The sequence below is a fragment of the Perognathus longimembris genome, chromosome 4 (genome assembly GCF_023159225.1).
Source record: "Perognathus longimembris pacificus isolate PPM17 chromosome 4, ASM2315922v1, whole genome shotgun sequence".
NCBI lineage: Eukaryota > Metazoa > Chordata > Mammalia > Rodentia > Heteromyidae > Perognathus > Perognathus longimembris.
Window position 1 is genome coordinate 2,097,496 of NC_063164.1, and position 26,266 is coordinate 2,123,761.

At 52.5% G+C, this 26,266-nt stretch overlaps 1 protein-coding gene across 2 annotated transcripts; it reads left to right on the plus strand.

Moving 5' to 3' along the window:
* Nucleotides 1-234: 234 nt before the first annotated feature.
* LOC125350144 (ILK associated serine/threonine phosphatase) lies at nt 235-23,926 on the plus strand. Of its 2 annotated transcripts, XM_048344434.1 has the most exons (13): nt 264-321; nt 7,097-7,162; nt 7,265-7,310; nt 7,624-7,680; nt 10,021-10,137; nt 11,215-11,341; nt 13,485-13,591; nt 13,956-14,049; nt 14,506-14,593; nt 15,587-15,708; nt 21,938-22,057; nt 23,465-23,546; nt 23,686-23,926. In XM_048344434.1, exons 3-13 carry the CDS (start codon nt 7,301-7,303, stop codon nt 23,824-23,826), a joined length of 1,065 nt encoding a protein of 354 aa, XP_048200391.1. In that variant the 5' UTR covers nt 264-321; nt 7,097-7,162; nt 7,265-7,300; the 3' UTR covers nt 23,827-23,926. The 2 variants fall into 2 exon arrangements, with proteins under 2 accessions (XP_048200390.1, XP_048200391.1); XM_048344433.1 differs by lacking the exon at nt 7,265-7,310 and having other exon boundaries at nt 235-321.
* The last annotated feature ends 2,340 nt before the right edge of the window (nt 23,927-26,266 follow it).

Consider the following 26,266-nt stretch of genomic DNA (forward strand, 5'->3'; position numbering starts at 1 on the left):
CCGGCACGCCCGGAGCCCGTCGAGCCGCGAGCCACGGCCCACCACCCGGGGAAGCCGAAGGGCCGCGGGGTCCCGACGCGCACGTCACGCCGCGGCCGGCCCTCGGGCGCAGGCGCACCGCGGAGCCCCGCCCCCGGGCCCGCCCCCTCGCGCGCGGCCCTCTGGGGGCGTCGGGCACGCCGCTCGCCGATTGGAGGCGTCCCGGTGACGGACGGCGCCGCGGGGGCCGGAGTGTGGAGCGGGGCCGCCGCCGCCCAGCCTCGGCCATGGACCTGTTCGGGGACCTGCCCGAGCCCGAGCGGGCGCCGCGCGCGGCCGCCGGTAAGCGGCGCGGCCGAGGGGGAGGAGGCGGAGGAGGAGGGCGGCGGCCGGGGCCGCGGCGCGGGGCGGGGCGGGCGGCCGCGCGGGGCCTTTCCCCCGGGGCCTGCTCCCGCCGCCCGCCCGCCCGCGCCGCCATCTTCGCCGCGCACGCAGGAAGCGCCGCCGCCCCGGCCTGCGCGGCCCGCGCGGCCCCAGAGCGCCGTCTCCGGCCCGCAGCCGGCGCCGGCTTCGCGGGGCGGGCGGCCTCCCGGGGCCCTCGAGCCCGCGCTGGGGCGCTGAGCGGCCGCCCTCGCGCGAGCGGGCCCGGCCCGACGCCGTCGTCCCGCGCCGGGCTCTCGAGCCGACCTTGCCCACCAGGGGCCCGCGAAGCCGGGGGGAGGGGGGGGACAGGTCGGGGTCTTCCGAGCCGGAGGCCGTGCGGCCGCGTGAGGACCCGGGGGGCCGGGGGCGGGCGGGAGACGCGCGCCGGGCCCTCTGCCCCTGCCCGCGGGGAGGAGAGGGGCCTGGAGCCTGGGAAAGGAAGGGAAGTCCTCCCTCCCTCCCGCCCGCCCCTGCGGCTTGGCTTTCACCCCCGCGCTGCCGTCTATCCCTCTTGCAGTCGTGTCTGTCTTCCCCCTTCTCCCGTTCGTTGGCCGTCCTAACGGTACCGGGCGTCCGCACAACCGGGCCCCGAGCTGGCGGTCCACGGTTCTTTTTCGAGAGGACCGGTTACAGCTGCGAGCAGTTAGCGTCGTCTGTCCTGGGCTGGTAACCTGCGTGTGAATGTGCTTGAGGAAGGATCTGGATTCCCACCTGTGCCAGAAGTCGTGTGTGTGCATGTGTGCAAGTATGTATATACATTTACCTGACATTGATTTGGGTCTGCCCTCAGGAAGGCTCCCGTAACAGGACACGGAACCTGACTGTTAGGTTTTAGAGTCATGGCACAATATATGTTAGGTTTTTAAAGTAGGTAGCCGGTAAAGGAGAACGCCACATGGTATTCAGGCAGGAGAGAAAGTTTATTACCGAACTGCTGGCCTGTGGCCAAGATGATCTATGGCCAGAGAGAAGGGAGAGAGAGAGAGGACCCCCCCCCCCCAGCCCTGCCTTATATCTAGGACAGGGGCAAGGGGTGTGGCCAGGTGGATTAGGATGTGACCTCAGGGAAAGGGGAGGTCACTGCCTCCAGGTCTGCAGGTAACTGGGTGGAGACTTAATGAGGTGGGGGCATCTACTTGGAGCCCTCAGGGAGAGGACCTAACATTCCAGCCTTTTAATAGTTATGAAAAAGGGCGAAGACTCTCTCTGGCTGCTTCCTGCTGGCAAGGGGCGTCAGCATTAGGGGTAAAAGGCAGAAATGTGGCCCCTCCTGGAGAAGGCGAGCAGCAGGGTCCCTTGGTGGTAGATGCCAGTCCTTGAATGAAGCCTGGAAGAAGTCTCATGACAAAAAAATATTAAGGCAAAAGGAAGGGTTTAGGGCACAAAATTAAAAACCGGATGACTTGGCTAGTTCTTATATTCAGGTATGGACATTAGATGGACAAGCTACTATCTCTTGATCCCCAGGCTCTGATTAATTTTGAAAGGGCGAGACAAAGTGACTCCATTTTGGATGTGATCATTTTCCTCTTACTCCACTCGATGATACTTGTTCCTGGAACTGGCTGAGTCCCAGTGGTCTAGGTGCTTGTTGCTGGCATGGCTTGCCCCGGTTGGCATTCACAGGATTTGAACTCAAGGCCTGGGCACTGTCCCTGAGCACTTCTGCTCGAGGCTAGTACTCTACCACTTGAGCTCCACTTCTAGCATTTGGCTGGTAAGAGATAAGTCTCTTCAGCCATGCTTCCAGCCTGGCTCTTCGCTGGTTAGTTGTGAGATGGAGTTTGAGAGATTTTTCTGCCCGGGCTGACTTTGAACTGCAATCCAAGGCGTCTTTGCCACAAAAGCCCTTTTTTATTTCCAATTAAAACAAGGAGACCAAGGGGACTAGAGCTTACCTGTACCTTGTCAAGAACTGACCAAATACTTGCCAGAATTCTGCTATGACAAAAACTCAGTAGATGTGATGAGTTTTAGCACAGATATATAGCTATATGGACATACTAACAAATGCAGCAGTAGACTCTTTTGGAATTCCAATAGTAAATGACATTTTTTTGCCCAATATTTTAGAACCACGTGGTCGGTTAGAAAAACAATTTTACTAGCAAACAACAATTTTCAGATTATAAAATGGAGAAACCATATTTTGATAAACTCCAGTGGGGTGCCATGTTGAGGGGGGTGGCAGGAGGACACACACTAACAACGCGTGGCATGGCTTGCTGGTGCCTGTTAAACCCAATATCCACCATGTGGTCAATGCTAGAGAAAAGAACTTTTAGATATCTTTGCTGACAAAGCACATTGGTGGACAAGCCTCAGTTTCGGAGGTCTGTGAAAAGAGGCAGCTTTGTGAGCAAGGCACATTACCAGGATGGTACAACTTGGAGTTTCAAAGGAAGCAAGTAAGCAGGCAGATGAGGGAGAAAAAGGAAGAGAGGAAAAGAGAAAGAGAGAGACAACCTGAATATAAGTGACTTCTGACCATTTACCATTGCAGTGGCAAAAACTATCGGAGTGAGTATTTCGAGCAGGCCTCATTGCACTGTCGAGGCATGCTAGCAGTGTCCCGGCTCGGGTGTGACTGTGATGCAAAACCCAAAAAGCACGGGAGGGAGGCGCCTGGTGAGTGGATAAGCTTACAGGGCAGAAGTGGCAGAAGCGGCGGACGGAGCGGCAGAGAACCGGAGCAGCAGCAGTTTCACTCACCGGGGCAGACAAGTGGTGTGGAGGTGGAGATGGAGGCCAGCAATGGTATTAGTGAAATGTGCCGCGTGGCGACTGGCAGCAGTTCAGTTCGCGGAAAAAGGGCCATTGGGACGAACTGCTGGCCTGTGGCCAAGGTGACCCATGGCCAGAGAGAAGTTAGAGAGAGGGTGACCCCACCCAGCCCTGCCTTATATCTAGGGCAGGGGCCAGGGGTGTGGCCAGGTGGATTAGGATGTGACCTCAGGGAAAGGGGAGGTCACTGCCTCCAGGTCTGCAGGTTACCCAGGTAACTGGGTGGAGACTTAATGAGGTGGGGGCATCTACTTGGAGCCCTCAGGGAGAGGACCTAACACTGACCAGTCCATACAAGTTGGTACTTAGTGGCCCGTCTCCCGGTACTCTGGAGGGCCCATCCTGTTACTTTTTTCCAGAAGTAGCTTCCCGCTCTGGCCGCCTGGGCGGCTGAGGGGCTGCTTGGGCTTCATCAGCACCTTGTCCCCTGTGAGTGCGTTAGGACACTGACACCGTCATCTTGTACTTTTTAAAAATAGCGTTGTAAAGAATCTATACTTTAAAAGAAGCACAAGGCCAGGTTCTGGTGGTTCTGTGATCCTGCCTACTCAGGAGTCAGATCTAAATCTCTTGATTCAAAGCCACTTGGGAAGACAAATCCAAGAGACACATTTTTGTTTTATTGGTCGTTGGTGAGACTTGAACTCTGGGCCTGGGTGCTGTCCCTGAGCTCTGCAGTCAAGGCTAGGGCTCTACCACTTTGAGCCACAGTGCCACTTCGGGTTTACTGGTGGCCAATCAGTGATAAGTCTCACGGACTTCCTGCCTAGGCTGCCTTTGAGCTGTGATCATCAGATCTCAGCCTCCTGAGTAGCTAGAATCACAGGCATGAGCCAGGGGCACCCAGCTCTCCAAGAGACTCTTATCTCCAATTAGCAAAAGCCAGAAGTGGAGGTGTGGCTCAAGTGGTGGAGCACCAGCCTTGAGGGAAAACTGACAGTGCCAAATCCTAAAAAACGAAAGCAAAAACAAATAAACCATATAAAGCCAAGTGCAAGAATACAATGCTTTCAGGAAGCTGAGAGGGAGAGACGCACAGTAGTGAGTGGAAAAACTGGGATTCAAACTTAATAGGATAAGTAGTTGGTTAAAACCAACAAGATGAACTACTGCATGGTAGTTCGTTCCTGTAATTCCAGCACTTGGGAAGTGGAGGCAAGAGAATCATCAGTTTGTAGCTACCCAGGGCAAACATTGTGACCATGTCTGAAAACAAACAAAAAACCAATAAGAAATTAAAATATTGTTTGAAGAAAATCAAATTTCACACTTTTCGGAAGCACTGATTTTTTTTTCTTAGCACTGATTCTTTTAAAGAGTAACTTGCATACTGTATTTCATTGAATCATATGGACTGCTAAAGTGAGTTCCACCATGAAATGCTAGTGCTACAGACTGCTAAGTTACAAAGGGAACAATAAAAGATCTTAAAGTTGTGTGAGAAATATAACCAGACTGGTTTGAATCTATGTCTTCACTTGTTTGTGCTGCTTTCTGTAAGGTAGGCTCATGGCCACATCTGCAGAATAGGTGACTGACTTGTTTGCTGTCCTCCTGTGCACCGGCATGCATGGCCTGTGCAGGGGAGCACATAATGCTTTATAGATACAAGTCAGTAGTCAGTATAAGCAAGCACTGGAGGTCTACTCCCTCTGTGTAGGTACTTATGATAAGGCCTGATTTATTAGGCATAATGGGAGATTAACAGTAGAGCAATTTCACAATGCACTGTATTTCTTTTCCTTTTTTTTTGCTGGGGTCTGAGCTTGGCTACATGCTCTGGGCTTTCCTGCTCAAGGCTAGTGCTGTACTACCTGAGCCACACCTCCAGCCTGGCCTTTTGCTGGTTGACTGGAGATAGAGTCTCTCTGCCAGGGCTGGCTTTTTTTTAGACCCAAGGGCAAAACTCCAGGAGTCCCACATCTGACCACTTGCCCCATATGCCACACAAAGAAACACGATGAAGTATAGGCACGTGAAGACAGCACTTGAGTACATCTTCAGCCGAAATCTTCTGGGAAGCAGACATTAGCCAGGGGTTGAATAGGGAGACTTGGGGCTGAGGAAAGTATGTGTAGTTAAAATATTCACAACACACAAGTATAGCTCTGTTTATAGTATATGCTTTGGTCTTTTATTGCAAAGGCCTCGTGGGTGGTCTGTAGCTTTCTGCTGTTCAAGATGATAAGAAAGAAACATGCCTTTTGTCACAAGATGCTTATGGGTGAATCCTGTTCTTTCTGGAGTCTCAGGTGATTGTAAAGTGACTGCGGGAGACAGTGGCTCAGATAAGGCAGATTATCAGGCTAGGTTCCCAGTTTTTAGTCAATACACAAACTCAGCAAAAGCAGCTTTTATTTATTAATTTTTTAGTTAAATTTTATTGACAAGGTGATATACAGAGGGGGTACAGTTTCATAATAAGGTAGGGAGTACATTTCTTGTCATATTTGTTACACCCTCCCTCATTTTTCTTTCCCTAGTTCAGATAAGCGTATATGCAATATCCAGTGTACCAAACTATATACAGTGACCCCAGGGGGTACGTCAAAGGCAATTCACCTAGAACATCAAACAACGACAACAACAAAGTCCTCCTGTCTCCATCTCTTGGAGTTCATTTTGCTTAGCCTCATCTTATATAATCACGTGTACATAGCTGTGAGTTATTGTGATCCTCTGATAGGTGTATCCTAGACCTTTTTATGTTTATTTAGTAGTTGCTTGGTTTTAGAGACATAATATAAAGTCGCTAACCAAAATGTGGAAATACCATTTGGAAAGAAGTCTGTTGCTTTACAGACATGATCTCTACTGTTCTCCCCCCCCCCCCCCCAACAACCACCTATCAGGGAGACCATGCGCCGTTGTTCTCTGTGTTCTAGGCTTGTCTCGCTCAACATTATTTGTTCAAGATCTGACCATTCCTCTGCGAATGCCATTATTTTAACGTTTCTAATCGCTATGTAGTATTCCATTGTGTACAGGTGCCATATTTTGGGGGTCCATTCATCTGTAGTTGGGCATATGGGTTGTTTCCATATTTTGGCTATTGTGAACTGTGCAGTGATAAACATGGATGTGCAGTTGTCAAAGCAGCTTTTAAAGTGACCTCTTATAGAAGTTCATTACTCCTTAGTAGCTAAGATCTTTGATGAAATCGCCAAGTATGTATTTTTGAAATACCCAGTGGCCCTTAAAATGCTTGTTGGGACATTGTTCTTTGCTTTTATGTTGACTATAACTGTTGGAAAGAAATGGCCCATATTAAATAGCTGCCTAGGAATTTCTGTGTGTGTTTGTGCTGGTCCTAGGGTTTCAAGTCAGTGCCTGGGCACTGTCCCCAAGCTTTTTTGCCCAAGGCTAACCCTCTGTCACTTGAGCCACAGGTCCACTTTGACTTTTTTGGTAGTTAGAGATAAGAGTCTCACTGCTTTCCTGTCCAAGCTGGCTTCAAACCTCGATCCTCAGATCTCAGCCTCCCGAGTAGCTAGGATTATAGGCATGAGCCACTGGTGCCCAGCTAGGAAACACCCCTCACCCCCTTCCATCCTGGGGCCTGAACTCAGATTGGGCGCTATCCCTGAGCCTCTTGGTGCTCAAGGCTAGTGCTCAACCCCTTGAGCCACAGTGCCACTCTGGCTTTTTCTGAGTAGTGTGTTGGCGATAAGAATCTCCTGGACTTTTCTGCCCAGGCTGGCTTTGAACTGCAATCCTCAGATCTCAGTCTCCTGAGTAGCTAGGACTGCAGGTGTGAGCCACTGGTGCCCAGCTAGGGATTATTTTTTAAAGGAAGTTTTGTCCAGTAGAAAGAAGAATATTTTACCTGCTAGCAAACCTGTCTCCAAACAGGGAAGACCGTAATCTCTTGCCCTTTGAGAGCCACTCCTTAACATTTTTTTTCTTTTAGGGAACGATGCTCAGGAAGGACCTCTGCTCTTTGATGACCTGCCTCCAGCCAGCAGTGCTGACTCAGGTACAGTCTTCAGGCTCTCCCAGGTGTGTGTCAACGTCTCTACTCATCCTGGGATTGTAGTTGTCTCAATCTTTTTCCCTTTCCCCCATTTTCAACACACAGATGTTTTAGGTGTTGGCTGTCTTAAGTTTTGAACACATGGCCTCAGGTAAGGCAGAAAAAACTTGCTAGTCACTAGCCCTGAGAAGTACTGCATAAACATGTTGAGCAGTCTTCTCTGGTTCATTGAAAATTTTGCTAGCTGAAATAAAATGCAGCTTTTGAAGGCAGAATTTTATTTCCTTTGCAATGATAGGGCTTTAAAATAGGTTCAAGATATTATTCATTCCAGTGTAAGTTGCTTCTGGATTGACACGAACTCTGAATTGGTTTCAAAACCCACATAGGTGTCCTGGTGGGATGGGATCTGAGACGACCTCCTGTTCTTTTTCTTGGCTTACCATGTGTTCTGCTTGTTTCAGGACCAGGGGGACCTTTGCTCTTTGACGACCTCCCACCTGCCAGCAGCAGTGATCCAGGTAAGGTGCAGCCAGGAATAGCACTTTAGTGCTTTACTCGAAAGCCTGGGTAGGGCTTTTTTTTTTTTTTTTATGTGACGGCCAATACTTTGGTGTGAAGTCGGGGCCTAGGTGGTGTCCCTGAGCTTTCTCGCTCAAGTATGGCACTCTACCACTTGAGCCACAGCTCTACTTCTGGCTTTTTGGTGGTTAAATTGGAGATGAGAGTCTCATAGATTTGTCTGCCTGGTCTGGTTTCAGACCGCAATCCTCAGATCTGAGCCTTCTGAGTAGCTAGGTAGGATTACAGGCATGAGCCACTGGTGCCCAACTCTCAACCTATTTTTTGCTTTAGTTATTTTATTTATTTATCTTTTGCCAGTCCTGGGTTTGAACTCGGGGCCAGGGCACTGTCCCTGAGCTTTTGCTCAAGTCTAGCACTCTACCACTTGAGCCACAGTGCCACTTCTGGCTTTCTCTGTTTATGTGGTACTGAGGAATTGAACCCACGGCTTCATGCATGCTAGTAGGCAAGCACTTTACCGCTAAGCCTGCTTTAGTTATTTTTGAATGTTTACTCCATGGGGGCCTTCAGCCTTGATGCTTCTACCTCTGCCTCCTGCCTGTCTGGAATCACAGGTATATACTAACACGCCCTCACTTGTTTGTTGAGATGGGGTCTTGCTAGTTTTTTGCACCAGCTGGTTTTGATCCTCTGGTTTGGGTCCTCTCAATCTCAGCCTCCTGAGTAGTTGGGATTACAAGTATGAGCCCCTACACCTTAAAAAAAATTTTTTTGAGCCTATTGTTCTGGTTTGACCCATTATATTCCTGACAGACCCAGATGTATCCAGCCTTCAGCATTGACTCTTGTCCCTGTGAAAGAGAGGAAAGAATTGAGTAGATTTCATTTTGTTGTCTTATAGACATTGCTGCATCTCACTGAGAATGTCTCACTTGGACTTGTCTGGTGGGTGGAGGGAAGTGAGGGTTCAGACAGACCTTTTTGGTATGTAGTTGCTTGTGTAAAACTTCACTTCTGTAATATTCACTACCTTTCCAAATGGGTTTCTTGTGTTTCTACTGTCGGTGGGATCAGTTAGGAAAAGTAGTAGGGTCATCTCACGTAAGCATTCTCTGGGCTGGAGGAGGCTCTCAGGTGGTAGGGCACTGGTCTAGTAAGCATAAGGCCCAAACTTTTGGTGTGAAATTACAGCCTGAGATCTCTCCAGTGAGGACAGGACTTTAGTTCCAGTGATTGTTAGTATATGTGGTAAGGCAGATCATGGGTTTAACAAAAGAAATGGAGATTCAAATCAGGTACCATGTACTCATGTCTGTAATCCTAGCTACTCAGCAAGCTGCAGGATCTGGGCATCTCAGGAAAACCTGTATGTATGACTCTTATTTCCTGCCAGAATGCTGAAAATTTCCTGCCAAAATGCTGAAAGTGGAGCTGTGGCTTAAGCAGTAGAGCACCAGCTTTGAGCAAAAACAAAAACGGAGCCAAGAACTCAAGGCCTGGAGTTAAAGCCCCAATACTGGGCACAGGAAAAACAAAAAGAAATGAAGACTCAACTTGGCTGTATTTCACTTATTTGCAGTTTAAAGACAGTAAAGTAGTAATGATTTAGAAGATTTAAATAGCACTGTTAGGACACGATTTTGGGGAGAAGGAGGACAGATATAAAATCTTGGATATTTTGAGAAAACCACACATTGCCCCACCGGCAGTTTTTTACCATTTGTGAGGTTGCCTGTGTAGCGGGTGCGTCCTCAAGTCAGACTAGAGTGTCCTCCACATGGATCCCATTCCCTGTCTCCAGTTGACGGGCTGAGGAGCCAGCAACAGAGCTGGAGACTTGGTCTGGTGTAAAATTCACAAGAAGCACTTTCACCCACACACTGGGAAACTAGAACCAACAAGTGAGCAGTCAGTGCTAGTGGAGAGCTTGGAAACACTCCTGACGGCTGCTCTAACAGTCTGTCCTGTGCCATGCAGGGCATTTTTCCTTAGTTTGAGCCTTCCTGGGCACTTTTTACTTTTGAACTTGTTCAGGATATGCCAGTGTGGATACAAATTTTGGAAGGCTCCTTGTTTATCACTAAACTCTGTGAGTGTGAAACACCATGACTCCGGGTCAAAATGATGCACAAGTCGTTCCTACTCCTGGGGTGGGCATCACTGCCCTGTGCTTTTCCAGCTGGGCTCCTCAGCCGCCCCGCCCACTCTGCCTTTGTTTGCCAGGCCTTGGCTGGAACAATGCTTGCTCTGTCTGAGGCTGGCTGGAGCCTTGTTCTCCCTCTGGTGACTTTTTCCTGTGGTCTAGAGCTGTGTGTGTCTTGGCTCTCTATTTCTAGGTTCTCTGGCCACGTCAGTTCCCCAGGTGAAGAATGAAGGGAAAGGAGCAAAGAGGAAAACCTCCGAGGAAGAGGAGAATGGCGGTGAAGAGCTTGTGGAAAAGAAAGTTTGTAAAGGTTTTCAGACAGTTTGAAAACAAATGTATTAGACTCTATAGTTTAAAAAATAACCCAGAGCAAAACCAGTCTTGATCTTTCTAGTTGTAGTCCTTCCTTTTATGTGTGAATTTAAGAAATTGGTAGGGTTCCTTTTTTTGCAAATGTTTTCCAAGACTACCTTTACTTTTTCTCTTTGTTGTACCTATTGACCCTAACTTAAATCAGGTGGGAAACTATTTGTTCCTTGAGAGTTAAGCACAGGTTTTTTTTTTTTCTTCTTTCTGTGAATGGTTAGTTTATGGTCTGCATAGCCACTCGGACTCCCAGCCTTTAAGCCCTTTTGATGGGCATCTCCTGAGGAGAAATGTCCAAGACTTCATTGCCTGTACTGACTGCTTTGACCTTGCCACGGTTTGCCTCAATGACAACTGTAGCACAAGTGGATGTGGGGGATATGAGCTGCTTGCAGCTCTGTTAGGCTTTAGCTTGGCCTATTATTTCAACTCTCCTAAAAGCATTTGTTTAGTAGTTACGTGGCCCCAGGTGTCAGAAAATGGGCTTAATTTAGCTTGCCTTTAAATATGATAGCATCTGAAACTCAAGTTCCTTTCTCTGCCTTGAAGTAAAAAGCAGCTTGCTTACTGTTTGGTGACAATCCTCACCAGCCTCAAGTGTGAAAATCTATAACTTCAGAGTCTTAGCAAACAGGACATTTGGGACAGACTGCTGACTTGCATTTCTCAGGTCTAGGAATTTTCCTGTCCTTGTTAACTCATCACGGGACTAGATTTGCCCAGGATTCTTTCCCTGTGGTCCGGTCCCACCTCTGAGCGTGGTAGCATTTCTTTTCAGGTGCTGGCTCACTGCTCATTGTCCTCCCGTGGGTCTGTCCTGGCGCAGCCCCAAGCCCCATTCGTAATTCCCACTGCAGATTTGCAGCTGGGGAGATAGAGGCTCTGAGGGATGCTGAGCGCCTGTTAGCCCCATTAGACACGGCTGCTGAAGACAGCGGCTGTTGCTCTCGTTTGCTCTGGGAGTAGGGCGTCTGGAGGGCAGGGCACAGTTTTGTATTGGCTTTTTCTTGTCTCCTTTTAGCCTCTTCGGTGATCTTCGGCCTGAAAGGCTATGTGGCTGAGAGGAAAGGTGAGCGGGAGGAGATGCAGGATGCCCACGTCATCCTGAATGACATCACTGAGGAGTGCAGACCCCCATCGTCACTCATGTGAGTGCGCGCACACTAGCAAGCCTGGGCGGGATTGAATTCTCCCCATTTGTTTTGTCTTTACTAGAAAAGTTGACACGCACACATGCACGCACGCACGCACGCACGCGCGCGGCTTGAGTTGCTTGCTTCCGCCTCAGTGGCTCTCAGCCATTGTGGCATTTGGGTTCCTAGGGCATGTTTTCCTGGGGCCATTTTTGTTGCCACAATTGGGAGAGGAAGCTGCGACTGTCATCTGGTGGGAGAGGCGTCAGGATGCATCCCCATGTGTTGGAATCCTGGGGCAGAATCCCCGTAAGGAATGGCCAAGCCCCGTCGTGGTCAGGGCTGCAGTGGAGTTGTGTGGGAGTTATTGTGTGCTGGGCGACTCCCTCCGGTAACCTTATTCTGTGTCCTGGAGCTGCTGCTGACTGAGTCAGCCAGGCGTGGGTGGAGCCTGCCTAACCCCCTAGGGAGAACTGCGGCAGACTTCAAATCACTGCTGTCCCTAGAAAATACCAGGCTGCACAGTGGCAGTCACAAACCCAAACGGGGTTCTCTCGTAGTTCACATTGCCCGAAGTGGAAAAGGAATCACCTAATGTTTGGGATTTGACATTTTTTTCCCCCTCATAAGTATTGTTAGGGTTTGACGAGGCAAGTTCTCTTCCCATAGCTCTTACTGCTTTTTAGATTATTTTTCAAATGAGTTCTCCCTTTTGCTCCACTAGCCTCACATCACAGTTCTCTTACCTCTGCCTTCTGAATAGATGGACTACAGAGAGCCACCACCATGCCCAGTGTTGGGGTGCCTGGGTAGCCTTAAGCCTGAGTCTTAGGGGCCTGCTTCCTGAGCAGCTGGGACTGCAACCCTGCACCCCTGTGCCCAGCCAAGATACTTGGGATTGGATGTCTATTATTCCATCTATGGGGGTCTTCTGGGAAAAACTTCGGAAATAGGAATAAGACTGGGAAGACAGGCCTTGAAAAATACTAATCGGGGGGAAGCAGGGGGAAAGTGAGGGAGGAGGTAACAAGTTGGATAAGAAATGCACTCACTACCTTATGTATGAAACTGTAACCCCTCTGTACATAGACAATAAAGACATGAAAAAAAAATTAACAAAATTTAAGTAGGAATTCCAGAACGTCTCCTTGCTCTTATAGACATTTGTGTGTATGTATGCTGGTCCTGGGGCTTGCACTTGGAACTGGGTGTTGTCCCTGAGCTTTTTTGCTAATGGCTGACACTCGTTGAGCTATAGCTCCACTTCCGCTTTTTGCTGGTCAATTGGAGATAAGAGTCTCATGGACGACATTCTGCCCAAGCTGGTTTCAAACCTAATCCTCAGATCTCAGCCTCTTGAGTCACTGGGATTGCAGGCATGAGCCTGAGCCACCAGCTCCTGGCTTTCTTATAGACCTTTTTTTTGGTTGGTTGTGGGGCTTGAACTCAGGGCCTGGGCACTGTCCCTGAGCACTGTCCCTCAAGGCTAGCGCTCTACTACTTTGAGCCACTTCTGGTTTTTGTTTTTGGGTTTTTTTGTAGTCATTGGGATATTTATTTTTCTTTATTGTCAAAGTGAAGTACAGAGGGGTTACAGTTTCATGTGTAAGGCAAGTACATTTCTTATCAAACTTGTCACCTCCTCCCTCATTCCCCCCCCCATCTCCCCCCTCTCCAGCCACTTCTGGTTTTCTGGTTAATTGGAGATAAGAGTCTCACGGACTTTCCTGCCCAGGCTGGCTTTGAATCATGATCCTTAGATCTCAGCCTCCTAAGTAGCTAGGATCACGGCCACTGGTGCCGGCTCTTAGAGCCCTTTTTAATTGCCTTGGGTCTCACCATTTTTTCTGCTATTATTTGATTTAAATAGGGAAAACTAATTCTGGATTATAGTTTCATCAGTGAAAAAAATCAGAGTACATGTTGGTTTTTGAACAAGTCTGTTTTTATCATTTGATTAAGATGTGGCTGAAGTTACCTGTCTTGTTGCTGTGTCACCCTTTTCACCAGTTTGTGGTATGACTGCTGTCCAGCCCAACCATTGACTACTGTTATTAATGCTCATGGTTTGAGATGAAATGTAAAAGCTTAATGAGATTTAAAGCTTTCGTATTATCTTTGCTGTGAGAATTGGGTGATTCACAATTCTTTCTTCTAGTACTCGGGTTTCCTATTTTGCTGTTTTTGATGGACATGGAGGAATTCGAGCTTCAAAATTTGCTGCACAGAATTTACATCAGAACTTAATCAGAAAATTTCCTAAAGGTGAGACGGAGCACACTGGTGACTGTTGATCGTGGCTTTGCTCCTGGGTGGCCGAGTCAGCTGTGGCTGCTTTGCAGATCCATGGGTGGGTTTTGGGGGGGGGCTGCCAGGAGGCTCCTTGGTGGGGGAGGGCACTGCATTTCTCTCCTTGTGCACTGTGTGTGGGTGGGATTTTGGCTGCCTGTATCTTGGGAAGTTAAGGAGACCATTTCTCCTGGCCCTGGCTTGTAGGTGACGAAAGGGAGATTGTTCTTGCTCCAACTTAGATGTCAGTTTTTGTGCAGAAAGATAGACACTGAAACCAGTGGAAGAAGGACAGTCTCGGTTCCCTGAGAGATCACTTTCCTTGACCCTTCTCTGACAGGAGATGTGATCAGTGTAGAGAAAACCGTGAAGAGATGCCTGTTGGACACTTTCAAGCATACCGACGAGGAGTTCCTTAAACAGGCATCGAGCCAGTGAGTAAGACTCCATGCAGAAGGCAGGGGCCCAGAAAGTACTCATAATCACCTAAACGTAAACCAGAGACAATGCTTATCAGCTCTGAGCCATCCTGTGAACCACCTGACCCAGGCTAGCATGGCTCACCATTCGGACTTGAAGGCATTTGATGATTTGGCATCCAGTGGGGGCATACATCTTCATGAGAGCTCAAGCCTTGGCCCAGAAAGCATGGAGAAGGTGAACTGGTGGGGGCCCGTAGTCCCTCGTTCACCATAGTGAGGTCCCACCGTCTCCTTTGGGGAACTGCTGTGACCTAGGGTCTCCCGGCAATACCACTCTGGGAAGCAAGCCTGGAACACGTGGTCATTTGGGGACATGAGCCTTATTCAAACCGTGCCTTAGTGGGAAGGAAATGCTCCGTCTCCAGGCCTGGCCCGTGGTGATGACTCCGTCTCTGTGTGTTTCCCCAGGAAGCCTGCCTGGAAGGACGGCTCCACTGCCACTTGTGTCCTGGCTGTGGACAACATCCTGTATATTGCCAACCTTGGAGACAGCCGGGTAGGTGGCTCTCAGCCACCCGCTGAGGTGACAGTATGTGTAACGCTTGTGATGGGGTTGCTGTGGGGTTCTGGGCGGTGACCCCAAGAAGGGGTCCACCTCCGAGTGAGCCCTGCCCCGGTCACCGGCTGCAGTTCGCTGTGACACTGGGCTCCCCTCCTCTTTCTCACCAGTTCCAGGGGTTCTCCCTGTGCTCCACCTGAGTGATGGGGGCCTGGATTCAGTCAGGGAGTCCGTGTGCAACTGGCTTCACTCTTTCTCCCACCTCCCAGCCTGGAACAAGTAGTAACAGCTAACCCGACTCTAGGCCCCTTTCCGGGGGCCTGCAGCCTTGAACATTGCAGCTAGAAAGTCTGAGATGGTGTTCTCCAGAGAGTAGGTCCAGGCTTCTGGGCCAAGTGAATAAGCCCAGAGTGGTGTTTCTTGTAGCAACGAGTGAACAGTGTTGCCACCTCCTCAACCAGCCGGGCTCCTTCAGTCTCAGTCATGCTGCCCGCACTTGCCTGCCTGGTTGGGCCACGTTGTTAGCCCTAGTGGTGCAGTGGTGAAATGAGAGATGGCAGCTCCAACCTAGCTTTTGCTTTGACTCTCTGGTAGAATGGCTGTGGTGTAGATGTGTGTAGGCTTCGTGACTCTAAAGAGAGCAGGAAGAAAATTGACCCCCAAATACTTTTCAGGCCCACGTTGCCTCCGTTTTTGTGCCTGATTGGAGGTCTATCGCTTACCTGCATGGTTGAGAGTTCATGGAGGCACAGCGCGCTCCTCGGGGGCTGTTCCCTTTCACCTGTGACACGGGTGATTGGCTGTGGCTGTCCAAATCCAGGGCCTGCTCATCCCCACTGGGATTTACTGCTTGATTGCCTACTCGATGCTTGGTTTTCTACACATGTTGGTCAATATGGAGCTTCACTGTTAGCCTTCCCCAGCAGCTGGTGGCTTTCCATACTGGTTTACTGTGTGGAGTTTCATAGCTTGTCATCTCCATCTTCGCAGGCAATCCTTTGTCGGTATAATGAGGAGAGTCAGAAGCACGCAGCCTTAAGTCTCAGCAAAGAGCACAACCCAACCCAGTATGAAGAGCGCATGAGGATACAGAAAGCTGGAGGAAACGTCAGGTGACGGGGCGGTGGGCGCGCAGGGGCGCTGCTGTGCTGGCGGGAGCTGGGGGGGGGGCAATGCCCAAGACACATCCACAGCGGTGTGTGTAGATTTCCCCGTCGTGCGCAGGGTCAGCAGGCTGAGACCCTTCTGTAGGATTTCACTTACATCTCAGCGGGGGCGGGGGGGAAGGTGTGCAAGAAACGTATCTCTGTGTGCAACACAGCAGAACTCATCTCAGATTCGTGTTTACCATTGGCAGCGTTTTCTCTGTGCCCAGAAAGCCTCTTAAATACTGTCCTTTATCACACTAATTAAATTGCAGCTTTAGGTGAGTCCTCCAGAGAGAAAATCTGAAGTGGTTAAGACAGGATGAAGTCAGAGCCAGGCATGATAGCGTGCGCCTGTAGTCCCAGCCACTTGGAGGCTGAGGCAGGAGGATCATTTGAGTGCAGGAGTTCAGGTCAGTTTGGATGTTTTTTAAAAAGATAGGGTTATCTTCACAGAGTGTGGTCTGGCATTGAAGGTGGTCTCTCACCTGCTCTGCCTCCAGCAAGTCCATTCCACCTCCTGTCTTGGGAGGCCATGTGACACTCTGGTCTGTCCCCTGCATCAGGTGCGTCGGTGCTCTACCAGTACCGCCCCAGGTGGCGACAGAGGGCTTTGGTCTTGACAAAAATTCTGCTTCAAGGACGCTGCATCACGACTGTGACCACGAATGTCCTCCCGTCCCTTGTACAGTTCCGACCCCTAAAATTCCATTCCCTGTTGGAAACAGAGTATCAGTGTGCAGCTGCAGATTGTGTCCTTCCAGGTGTGGTCTCCTTTCTGTTCATTGCCCCAGGCCGAGCTTAGCCTGGGGTATGGGCCCTCAGCATCGCACGGCTGCTGATCAGGGAGTGGCGGTGGCAGTCACAGCTGAGATTCCCCTGAGCCTGGTTTTGAGGCAGAGCTGTGTGTTGCACATGACCGCAGTCCTGGTTTCTGCTGTGTGGGACCGAGTTAGTGCCTGAGGACACTGGTCCTGTTGTATCACCTCTGCCCTTCCCTAAAGCTCCTGAAGACTTCCAGAGTGGCCTTCCTGGGGCTGAGTTACCTCCCATCCCTGCCCCCAAATTCAGAGCTGTGTGGAGCCTCTGGGGTGAACCCTTCCTTGCAGGGCTGTGGAGGGGAGGCCAGAGCGGGACAGTGGCTGCCTGTCTACCATTTGTAGAGCTCCACTGTGGATCGTTGCTCTCCCAGAGGGGCAGGCAGGCCCCGCTGCACCTTCCCCCACCTCTGCAGAGTTTATTAAGACGTTCAAACGTGCAGAAAAAAAAAGCCTTAGGCAAAACACATGTTAATGTCTGCTGCAGGTATTCAGCAGTTAGTATTTTGTCGTGCTTTTGTTCTCTGTGGGAGGTTTGTATAGACGTGATTTTCTTTTTTCTCATTATGTTGTCCAGGCTAGTCTTGAACTGTGATCCTCACGAGTGCTAGGCATGTGCCACCGCTCCCACCTAGACATGATTTTAGCACCCTAAACTCCTGAGGATGTATCTCCTGAAGATGAGGTCATTCTGGACATAGGGACCATTTCTACACCTAAGACACAATACTCCCTCCGTTACCGAAGCCCTGTCTGTGCTCACACTGCCCTTGATGACCCCACACTTTGTTTCCACTAGGATCTAACCAGTGTGCCTATTTACCTTGGACCTGGGTTTCTTACTAGGCTATGAACCATGGTAAATGGACTCGCCAACATGCTGAATGTTTGTCTTTCCCAAGTACTTCCTCTAAAGCAGAACTTAGGTGGAAAGGCTTCTTGAGATTCAGATAAGTGTTTTTAACAGAGGTATATCTTTAGCTGGTTGCTGGTGGCTCACATCCACACTCCTAGCCACTTAGGAATTTTGAGATCTGAGGATTGTGGTGTTCAGAACTAGCACAGGCAGAAAAATTTTCAATTAATTAGCAAAAGAAAAAATCGCTGGACGAGAGGTATAGGTCAAGTGGTAGAGCACCAGCTGTAAGCAAAAAAGCCAAGCGAGAGCTTGAGGCCCTGAGCTTAAGCCTTGGCACACAAGAAAGCTTTGATGTGGACCTAAGTACATGCCCAAGGCCATGGGGTCAGTCCCCAGCACCACAGAGGAAAGCCTCACCGGGCACGCTGTCTGCTGGACAGCCCTTCGTGTCAGAGGCCCTGACGGCCACCAGTGAGGCTGATGCGCACAGCCGTGGTCCCCGAACGGTCACACCGGCTCCTGCAGAGCACTCCTTCCTGTCAGCCTTTCCCCGATGGCCTTGGCATCCCTTCGTGACCCTTGCATGGGGCAGTTCGGTAGGGATGGAGATGACCTCCCTTTCCATCCCGTGACGCCTCATCCGTGTTACGTGCAGGCACCGGAGAAAAGTGTCCTCTGGAAAGTGGAGGGCATGCCAGTGCATTCCTTCTGCTAGCGGCCTGCGTGTTGTCTTTCACTCCACTCTCTTCACCTTGCCCTGGGAATCTGTGTGCCACGTGCTGTTGGCGGTGTTCGCCTGATCCTGCACCAGCGGCCGTTTCCTGCTGCTCCTGTCACTGCCCCCGGGGGAGCTCCTGCAGGCTGGCTGTGGCCTTTGCGCATACTTGCTGTAATCTTTAAGACCTAAGTCCATGGGCTGGAGGTATTTGCTTCAATGAGGTATCATCGCTGCTAAGTCCATTCGAGGATTGATACAACTAGGGAATACAACACATTTAAAATAGCAAGCCTAAGTTGCAATTTATTACTGACATTTAGCATTATAGATTTTCTCTGAACTTTGGTATATACGAGACTCTCATAGGATGAGAATCTTGTTTCCTAACAGCATCAGTATATACATTTGTCAACATAGCTTCAAACGCATAGTGTCAGTGAGAGAAGTTGGAGTTCCCTGCTATTCTGGTCCTCAGAACGTCCCTCACCAAGGATACACTTGTTGGGTTCTGGTAACTGTTTTCTTATCATTTTGTTTCTGTCCTGGTGATTGGGATTATTAGTGTCAGTTTTTAATATTTACCCTTTATAAGTGCATAGAATTCTTGAAGCTTGTATCACTGGCGGGAACACAAATGGATGTGTTACTGGAGGCAGTTCCTAAATGGCTAGGTGTACCATTACCATGGGGTCCCCAGACTCCACAGTAGAAGAATGGAAAGGGCTTGCCTATATTGTTACAGCCCTGCCCACAGCGGCAGTGCTCACGACGGCCACCAGGGGCGCTGTCTACACACTCATTGACAAGACTAGATGAGCAAGGTCATTACGTAACCAAGGTTATCCTTGGGTGTTCAGAGGGAATGGAGCACGCACCGGAGCTTCCTGAGCCTGCCGTGAAGTCCCCGGAGGGGCCGACGCCTAGAGACATCGGGAAATGGGAGTGCTGGGCGGCTGCGTAGAGATCGGGAGCTAGGGCTTACTGGGGCAGGTTCACTTGGAAAGATGAGAAAGTGTCACAGTGGTGACGATTGTAGTGACATGAATGTACTGAATGCTTTAGTACTGCGCTATTAAAATGGCTAGTATGGTCAATTGTGTATTTCACCCCAGCACAAAATGAAAAGCCCTTTAGTATAGGGCTCAAAATCTACATTGAGTAAAATAACATTTATGGAAGTTATCCTTTCATGCTTTTTCTGCCCCTTGATCCCATTTCCTGATTTTTTTCTTCTGGTTATTCTGAAATAGTATCAAATCTGCTTGTGTGTTTTTTTCCCTTGTTTACACTGAAGGCAGCATGCGGCAGGTAATTGCTCTGAGAAGGTGAAGGACAGTAAGGTGGTTGTCTGAAGACGAGACCTGATCTGTCGATACTGTATGCCTAGAGCCGAGTCAGTGCTTGATCTGATGAGACGGTCGTTTCCAGAACCAGAGCTTCACTTGTCTTCATAGTGCACGCCACGTTCCTAATTGGCCTGGAGAGCGCGTCCTTCCTCTCCCAGCCCTGGCTGCACATCACAGTCACTGACAGTGATTGGGACTGAGGGTCCCTCTGGGCTCATGAGCTAGAGGAGGGAAATCAGAGCGGTCTCCAGTTGGCTTTAGCAGCCAGAGGTACCGAGAATCCCCGAGGAGTGAAAGCCTTAGCCTCTTGTTTCCTACTGTGGAGAAAGACCTGGGTCAGGAGGCTGAGACCCGAGGGCCGTGTTGACTGGCATGCCCCCACCGGGAAAACGTTTGTCTGCTTGACCGGCAGATGGAAAAGCCAAGGAGAAGGGAGCTGCATGAATGGGTTGGGGGTGTGTAAGTGCAGACAGTCGGCCCTGGGGGTGGTGCTGGCCTACCTCTCAGTGGGCCCGATAGGCTGAGATGTGAAAACCCACTTCCTAGAAGCATTGTAACTGGAGGGCAACGGGAAAGGGAAAGCAGGACAGGGCGAGTGAAATTTCAGCAGTTTGTTGGGGAGACCGTGCCTTGGATCAGCAGGTTCCTGGAAGTGGCTTTTCGTGTACCCATAGTGCAGGGTTGCTTCTGTTCTCCAGCAGCTCCCTCGGGTTAAGATTCTTCCTGCGGGGGCAGGGGCTGGGAATGTGGCCTAGTGGGTAGAGTGCTTGCCTCGTATACATGAAGCCCTGGGTTCCATTCCCCAGTACCACATATATAGAAAAGACCAGAAGGGGCGCTGTGGCTCAAGTGGCAGAGTGCTAGCCTTGAGCAAAAAGAAGCCAGGGACAGTGCTCAGGCCCTGAGTTCAAGGCTCAGGACTGGCTAAAAAAAAACAACCACAAACTGGGCCTCGATCACCAACAGGAATGAGAGGTGTGGTTGCTGTGGTAACCGGCCTCCTAGACCCTCTGTTATAGAGGTTGTCCTTGCATTCTTACTGGGGTTGACAGAAATGTGTCACTGAGGAGGGGAACCATACCAGGCACTGGTCACTGGGCCCCCAGAGAGGCACCTGGTGGCCTTCTCCTGGGCCTTAAAAGCCTGGAGCAGCTTCTGGAACTGTCTGATCTCAGGCTGCATAGCTCCACTCCCATCTTCCCCGTCAGCTTCGCTCCTGTGCACTTGGTGTTCCTCTAGCCACGTGCTCCTCTCGCTGGTTCATGCTTGAGGACCCAGGAGGTTGCTTAGTGCTGAGGCGCAAAGAAGTTTTGGTTGAAGATGACTGAGCCCCTCCCTGGGTGTTGGGCTGTAAATTGCCGGGCTTAGCTCTGTCCCTCCCCAACACGTGGGGAGAGATCCTGGGCTTATCTATATCCTCTGCAGGGGATCCATACTCTCTCACGCCCCCTCCCACCCACCCCACCCCATCCCCACCCCCCTGGCCGGTAGGGTATCGACGCGGGAGTGGGGTCCCGGGTTTAGCCTCGGGTTGTGTGCGGGTGCGAGACCTCCATACTCGCCAACCCAAGGAAGACACGGGCGCGTGAGATCTCGGAGACGTCTCTGGGACGGTACTCCTTTATTCAGATGAGAAACCACAAAGATATACCCCAGAGGCGGGCACAGGGAAGGGGAGAAAGGATTGGCCCCGAGGGGTGCCCATCAAGTGATGTCAGGGGACCTCTCTCGGGGGCGCCCAGCCCCCCAAGGATGGGCCCCTGGGGTACCCCTCCATTACACACGTGCTCGCCCCAGGAGCATGGCTTCTCTTCCTGTTAAAGGCAGGAAGGGGAGGGACAGGCCAAGGTCAGCTGTGGCCTCTTTAAGGCACAGCTGACCCCAACACCTGGGTGACTAGGATTCAGTGCAGGACCAGGACATTGGTCCAGGCCCAGGGGATGTTCCTGCCATGCCCGCCCCCTCTATAGCACATCTCCAAAGCTTGGGTGCTGAACCATAAAGCTCACTCACGGATGGGTGTGTGTGGCTAGCCTAGTTTATAGTTGAAGAACCTGTGAAGCCTGGACCAGAGCTCTCCTGGAGTAATCTGCCTTCGCTGTCTCTTCCGATTTACTCCCCTCTCATCCTAAAATAGGATGTGCAGAATACTGTTCATGTTAACATTCAGTCATAGTGATGCAAGGGTGCTCAGGGCTCGGGGGTCGCTCAGCGCAGAGCTTGCCTGGTGTGTGTGAGACCCTGGGTGCTGTCCTTAGCACACCCTCCCCCACACATGGTGTACATCGGAACCTAGCCCTGTCTGGTGGCTGAACTGAGCCCGTGTCCTCTCTGCCGGCCAATGCGGACCCTGCGTCCTAGGCGTCTGCTCCGGTTTCTGCCGTGGGATAGGGTTCGGGCCCTGCGGCCCCGATCGGTCAGGTAGGTGGAACCTGAAAATGTGTTGTCGTTTTAGGGATGGGCGCGTCTTGGGCGTGCTTGAGGTGTCCCGCTCCATCGGGGATGGGCAGTACAAGCGCTGCGGGGTCACGTCTGTGCCTGACATCCGACGCTGCCAGCTGACCCCCAATGACAGGTACGGTCACCTCGCCAGGGGTACAAGTGTGTGTATTCAGAGTTGTCTCTCTTCCTGGCCTTTCCAGTTGTCTGTAGCCCTTGCTGGCTGTGTATGTGTGAACAGTGTTCTAGGCGCTGTGCAGAGATGGAGAACTTGGCCTCAGAGTGTCCACACGCTGGGGTGGACAGTTCAGTCCAGAGTCCGAGGAGTGTGGTCTGCTCTGGGGGGCTTTGGTGGTGGTGGGCGGGTGACAGTATTTTGGTGACCAGCTGTACGGGGTCCTCATTTCTGCTGAGGCATTTGAATTTCAGTTTATAGTTTGTGGAGAAGCAGAGCCAAATGGACTGAGCTGCACAGGTGTGTCCACAGGCTCTTCTGTTCCAGGTGCACGAAGGCAAAGCACGTGCCTAGCAGAGGGGCCCCTCAAGAAATCAGTAAAGACCGGGTCCTGGAGCTGTCAGGAACTGATACAGTGGCGGCACTAAGCTAGTCGCTGGAGGGAGCGAGGAGGGAACAGGAAATGGGGCTCGCAGGATGGGGCCTGAGAGTGGGCGGCCTCCGTGCCCCAGAGCTGCGGAGGAAGAGCCCACGCCTGACCCTGGGCCCCCTTAAGCCTCTCCTCCCACCCTCCATACCTGTGTTGTGTGCGTGTTGTCCCCCACCCTGGCACCCTGGAACATGTTTCCCGCAACCCCTCCTGGTTTTCTAGACAATACCGATCCTCCCCACCCTAGCTCCAGCTCATTGCATAGTGCTGCCATCTGCCTCGCAGCTGCTCTTATTTGTGGCACTACCGTCAGAGGTCTGTGTGACTGAGGATTTGGGGTCTGACTGGACACGGAAGGAGCAGGCGCCTGCTTGGACTTGTCCCCACTGTCTCACAGGCCATGTGCTCAGAAGTACGGGCCGAGGAAGGCCTGCTCGCTCAGAGAAGAAAACAGACAGACCCGGGCGTAGCTAGGAAAGGAAGCAAGTGCAGTCGCACCACGCCCGGGGTGCCCCGCCGCAGCCTCCGGGAGCGGTCCTGAGGGTGGGACCAGCCCCTCATTGCTCCTCTACCCAAAGATGTTTCTCTCGGAGCTCATGGGCAGGTGCCAGGCCTGCAGGGTGGAGCGTAGGTGTGTTTGCCCCCTCACCCAGCCCGGTGCCATAGGAGCTTTTCCTTGTTTGCCTGAGCTCAGCACCTAGTGTCAGGGCATTCATGCTTTGCTTCCACAGGGGAAAATGGCAACCCACTTAGAATGTGCACCACCCGCCCACCTACCCACCACTTTGTAAGGAGCTTTGGCCTTGCTCTTACACTAGTTATCGTCTTAAAGATTGCCCTGCCACCGAGGGATTGGACAAATGCTTGCTTCATCCTCACTCACCTCTGTATGGATGAAGCTCGCTGCTAAAACCCGCTTGCTCTTCCTGGCACTGTAGGTTTATCTTGCTGGCCTGTGATGGGCTTTTCAAAGTCTTTACCCCAGAAGAAGCGGTGAACTTCATCCTGTCCTGCCTGGAGGTGAGAAGTCAGAGTCTGGGGAGTCGGGCTGCCCCGTGCTCTTTGGTGTGTCCTCTGCTCGGGGACTCACGGGGATGGGGTCTGAAGTGGACGGGCAGTGGGGGGCCTGGCTGACTTAGGTCCTGTTGGCCCCTGGTAGGATGAAAAGATCCAGTCCCGGGACGGGAAGCCTGCCCTGGAGGCGCGCTACGAGGCGGCCTGCAACAGGCTGGCCACCAAGGCGGTGCAGCGCGGCTCCGCAGACAACGTCACGGTCATGGTGGTGCAGATCGGCCACTGAGGGGCGGGCGGGGCGGGGCTGGCGCCCAGGCCCCGTGCACTCTCCCCGTTCCGTGGCCTGTGGGACGCCGCCGTTGTAAATAAAGCTTCCTTTTTTCCTAGTCTTGTGCGCTCCTTTGTTGCGCTGGGCAGCTGGACCGTGGGCGTGGGTTGGTCTCGGGCGTGGGCCTGGTGGGCGGCCGCCGTGCGCATCTTCCCACCGCTCCTGGCGTGTGCTGAGCTGTCTCACCTTCCCGACAACGCCCCTGGGGAATGGAGGCGGCGCAGGGGGGGACACTGACGTGGGGGCTGTTCACACCAAGCCTGGGAGCAGAAACCCTCAGAAGCAGTGTTCACACCGACGGCAGGAGCTCAGGCTGGGCCAGAGACTCGGCCCACACGCACCTGAGGTGTGTCCCCCGCCGGCGCCCTGCGAGAGATGAGGCTGGCGCCCGCAGCGCCGCGTGGCCCGGCTGCCTTGGCGGGTCACCTCTGTCGGGACCTCTGAACTGGACTGTGGCATCTCAGGCTGGCTGTGCCGGCCTGAGGCAGACGCCACCCCCCCCCCACCAGGGGTCCCCCCGGGCAAGATGAGACGTCTCACAAGAGCACTGTGACTCCCTGCTCAGCGCTTGGCTCTGGGTGTCCTAAGAGGCTAAACTGCGTTTCTACAACCTGCCTGGTGATACTGGCCGCACACGCATGGACACACCTGTCATCGCCCAGAGAGGCGATTTGCCGTGGAGGCTACACTTGGGAATGCTTTGTGCAAACCTGAGGTGACTTCCGGAAGTCTGTCACATGAAGCCTCGGCCGAAGGTGAAGGACGAGGTGCCCTTCCCAGGAGCGTCAAGGACCAGGTACCTTTCCCACGTCCTTGCGGGGACTGGACCTCAGCGTCTGCCAGGGAACTCCCCACAGCAGGCCCGAGTCCCCCGTGCCCCGGCCCTGCCTCCACTGCCTCGGGGCCGCCCCGCTCCGTGCTAGGGCTCTGCCCTCCAGGGCAGCCCCGCCCCCAGGCCAGACGCTGCCTGCCTGGCCTTTCAATTTGCTCCTCCCTGCCTTTGGTGAGAGCCTGACCTGAAACACGAAGACGGTGAGTCCCAAGTCTGCCCTTTATTTCCACAGCTTTGTGTTCACACAACTCATCAAAGTTACAGAAATACATCCCACCCCGTGATACACAATAGACACTGAAGTGACACGCGCAACACTCTTAGGTGGGGAAAGTGAGATATGTGTCCATGTGGCCTTCTCAAGGGGAGAAGATAACGTCTCTGGAGTGTCTGTGCCCACCGGATACACGGTGGAATCCTGAGGAGGGTGGGGCCGCGCCACCCCCTTATCGGCGTGTGGGTGCTTCCTGGTAGGGTGGGTCTGCGCCCTACTGGGAATCGGGCCTGCTTGCTGATGGGGCACATGGGGTGTCGGCTGTGCCCAGCTTTCAGCCTCGGCCCGACTTCAGTGTGTGGACGGAGCAGCTGGCTGGGTCAGCCTGCCCGAGGCCGCCTCGTTCTGGAGGCAGCTGGAAGGTTCCAGGACTGTGGCCATTGTCCCCTTGTCTCCCAGATTTCAGCTCTTGCCAGGCCAGCTGGACACCTGGGGGGCCCCCGGCCTGTGCATGTGTTGAGGTTGAGGAGTCTTCCCAGCAGGCATTGGGCCCCCGAGGGTGTCGCTGAGGGCCTTGCCGTCCTCACTGCCGGCTCCAGGGGCCAGTCCTGCACTGGGGAAGGGGGGGGGGGGGCTTCGTTGCCTCTCCTGGAAACTGCCTCCACCACCAGGGTGGCCAGCGCCCCCTGCCACTCAGATGGGAAGGGCCACCCTGAGGGGTCTCGGCAGCGGGGCCGGCACCCTGGGGGAAGCCGCCTCCACGGATGAAGCGTGTCCATCCGCCTTTTACCGGGAAACTGTCCTAGCAGCAGGACGGGGAGAGCGCCTGGGTGGTGGCCAGTCTGCAGCCCTGTCTGTGCTGGGGAGGGGAGGGCATCCCTCCCGAAGGCTGGGTGGGACTTGGGGTTCATCTTGCACACATTTGGCAGGTAGAGGTGCACTGCCCCCTGCAAAGCCCCTGTCCTGCTGGGCCAAGGGTCCACAGTGTGTCTGCTTGAGTTGGCGGTGTGGAGGTCCACCAGAAGCAGAGCATGGCTGGGGAGGGGCACAGGAGAGGAGCTGCCTGGATAGACGGGGAGCGGTCACGTGACTGCGGTCGGCAAGGTGGCCTGGGCCCCTATGAGCAGGGGGTCACCTCCCAGGTCGGGGCTCCCTGCAGCCTTTGAGTGCGTTAAACCATCCGGAGAAGGCTGCACCAGGACAAGGAAAGACTGAGGCTGCAGGAAGCCAGGTCTGCAGTGGGGACACCAGGTGCGGCCAGGCTGCGGGCATTTCCCGACAGCCGCTCGCACGGCGTCCCGGGGTCCCTGGGGCCGGGGCTTGCGGCGGTGTCGTCTCCGCGGCGGGCTCCA

Excerpts from the sequence above, each read along its gene's own strand:
- LOC125350144 (XM_048344433.1), top strand. The coding sequence starts at position 267 with ATGGACCTGTTCGGGGACCTGCCCGAGCCCGAGCGGGCGCCGCGCGCG. Across the intron at positions 10,138-11,214 it reads GGAAAAGAAAGTTTGTAAAG|CCTCTTCGGTGATCTTCGGC; the intron begins GTTTTCAGACAG and ends GTCTCCTTTTAG. Across the intron at positions 13,592-13,955 it reads AATCAGAAAATTTCCTAAAG|GAGATGTGATCAGTGTAGAG; the intron begins GTGAGACGGAGC and ends CTTCTCTGACAG.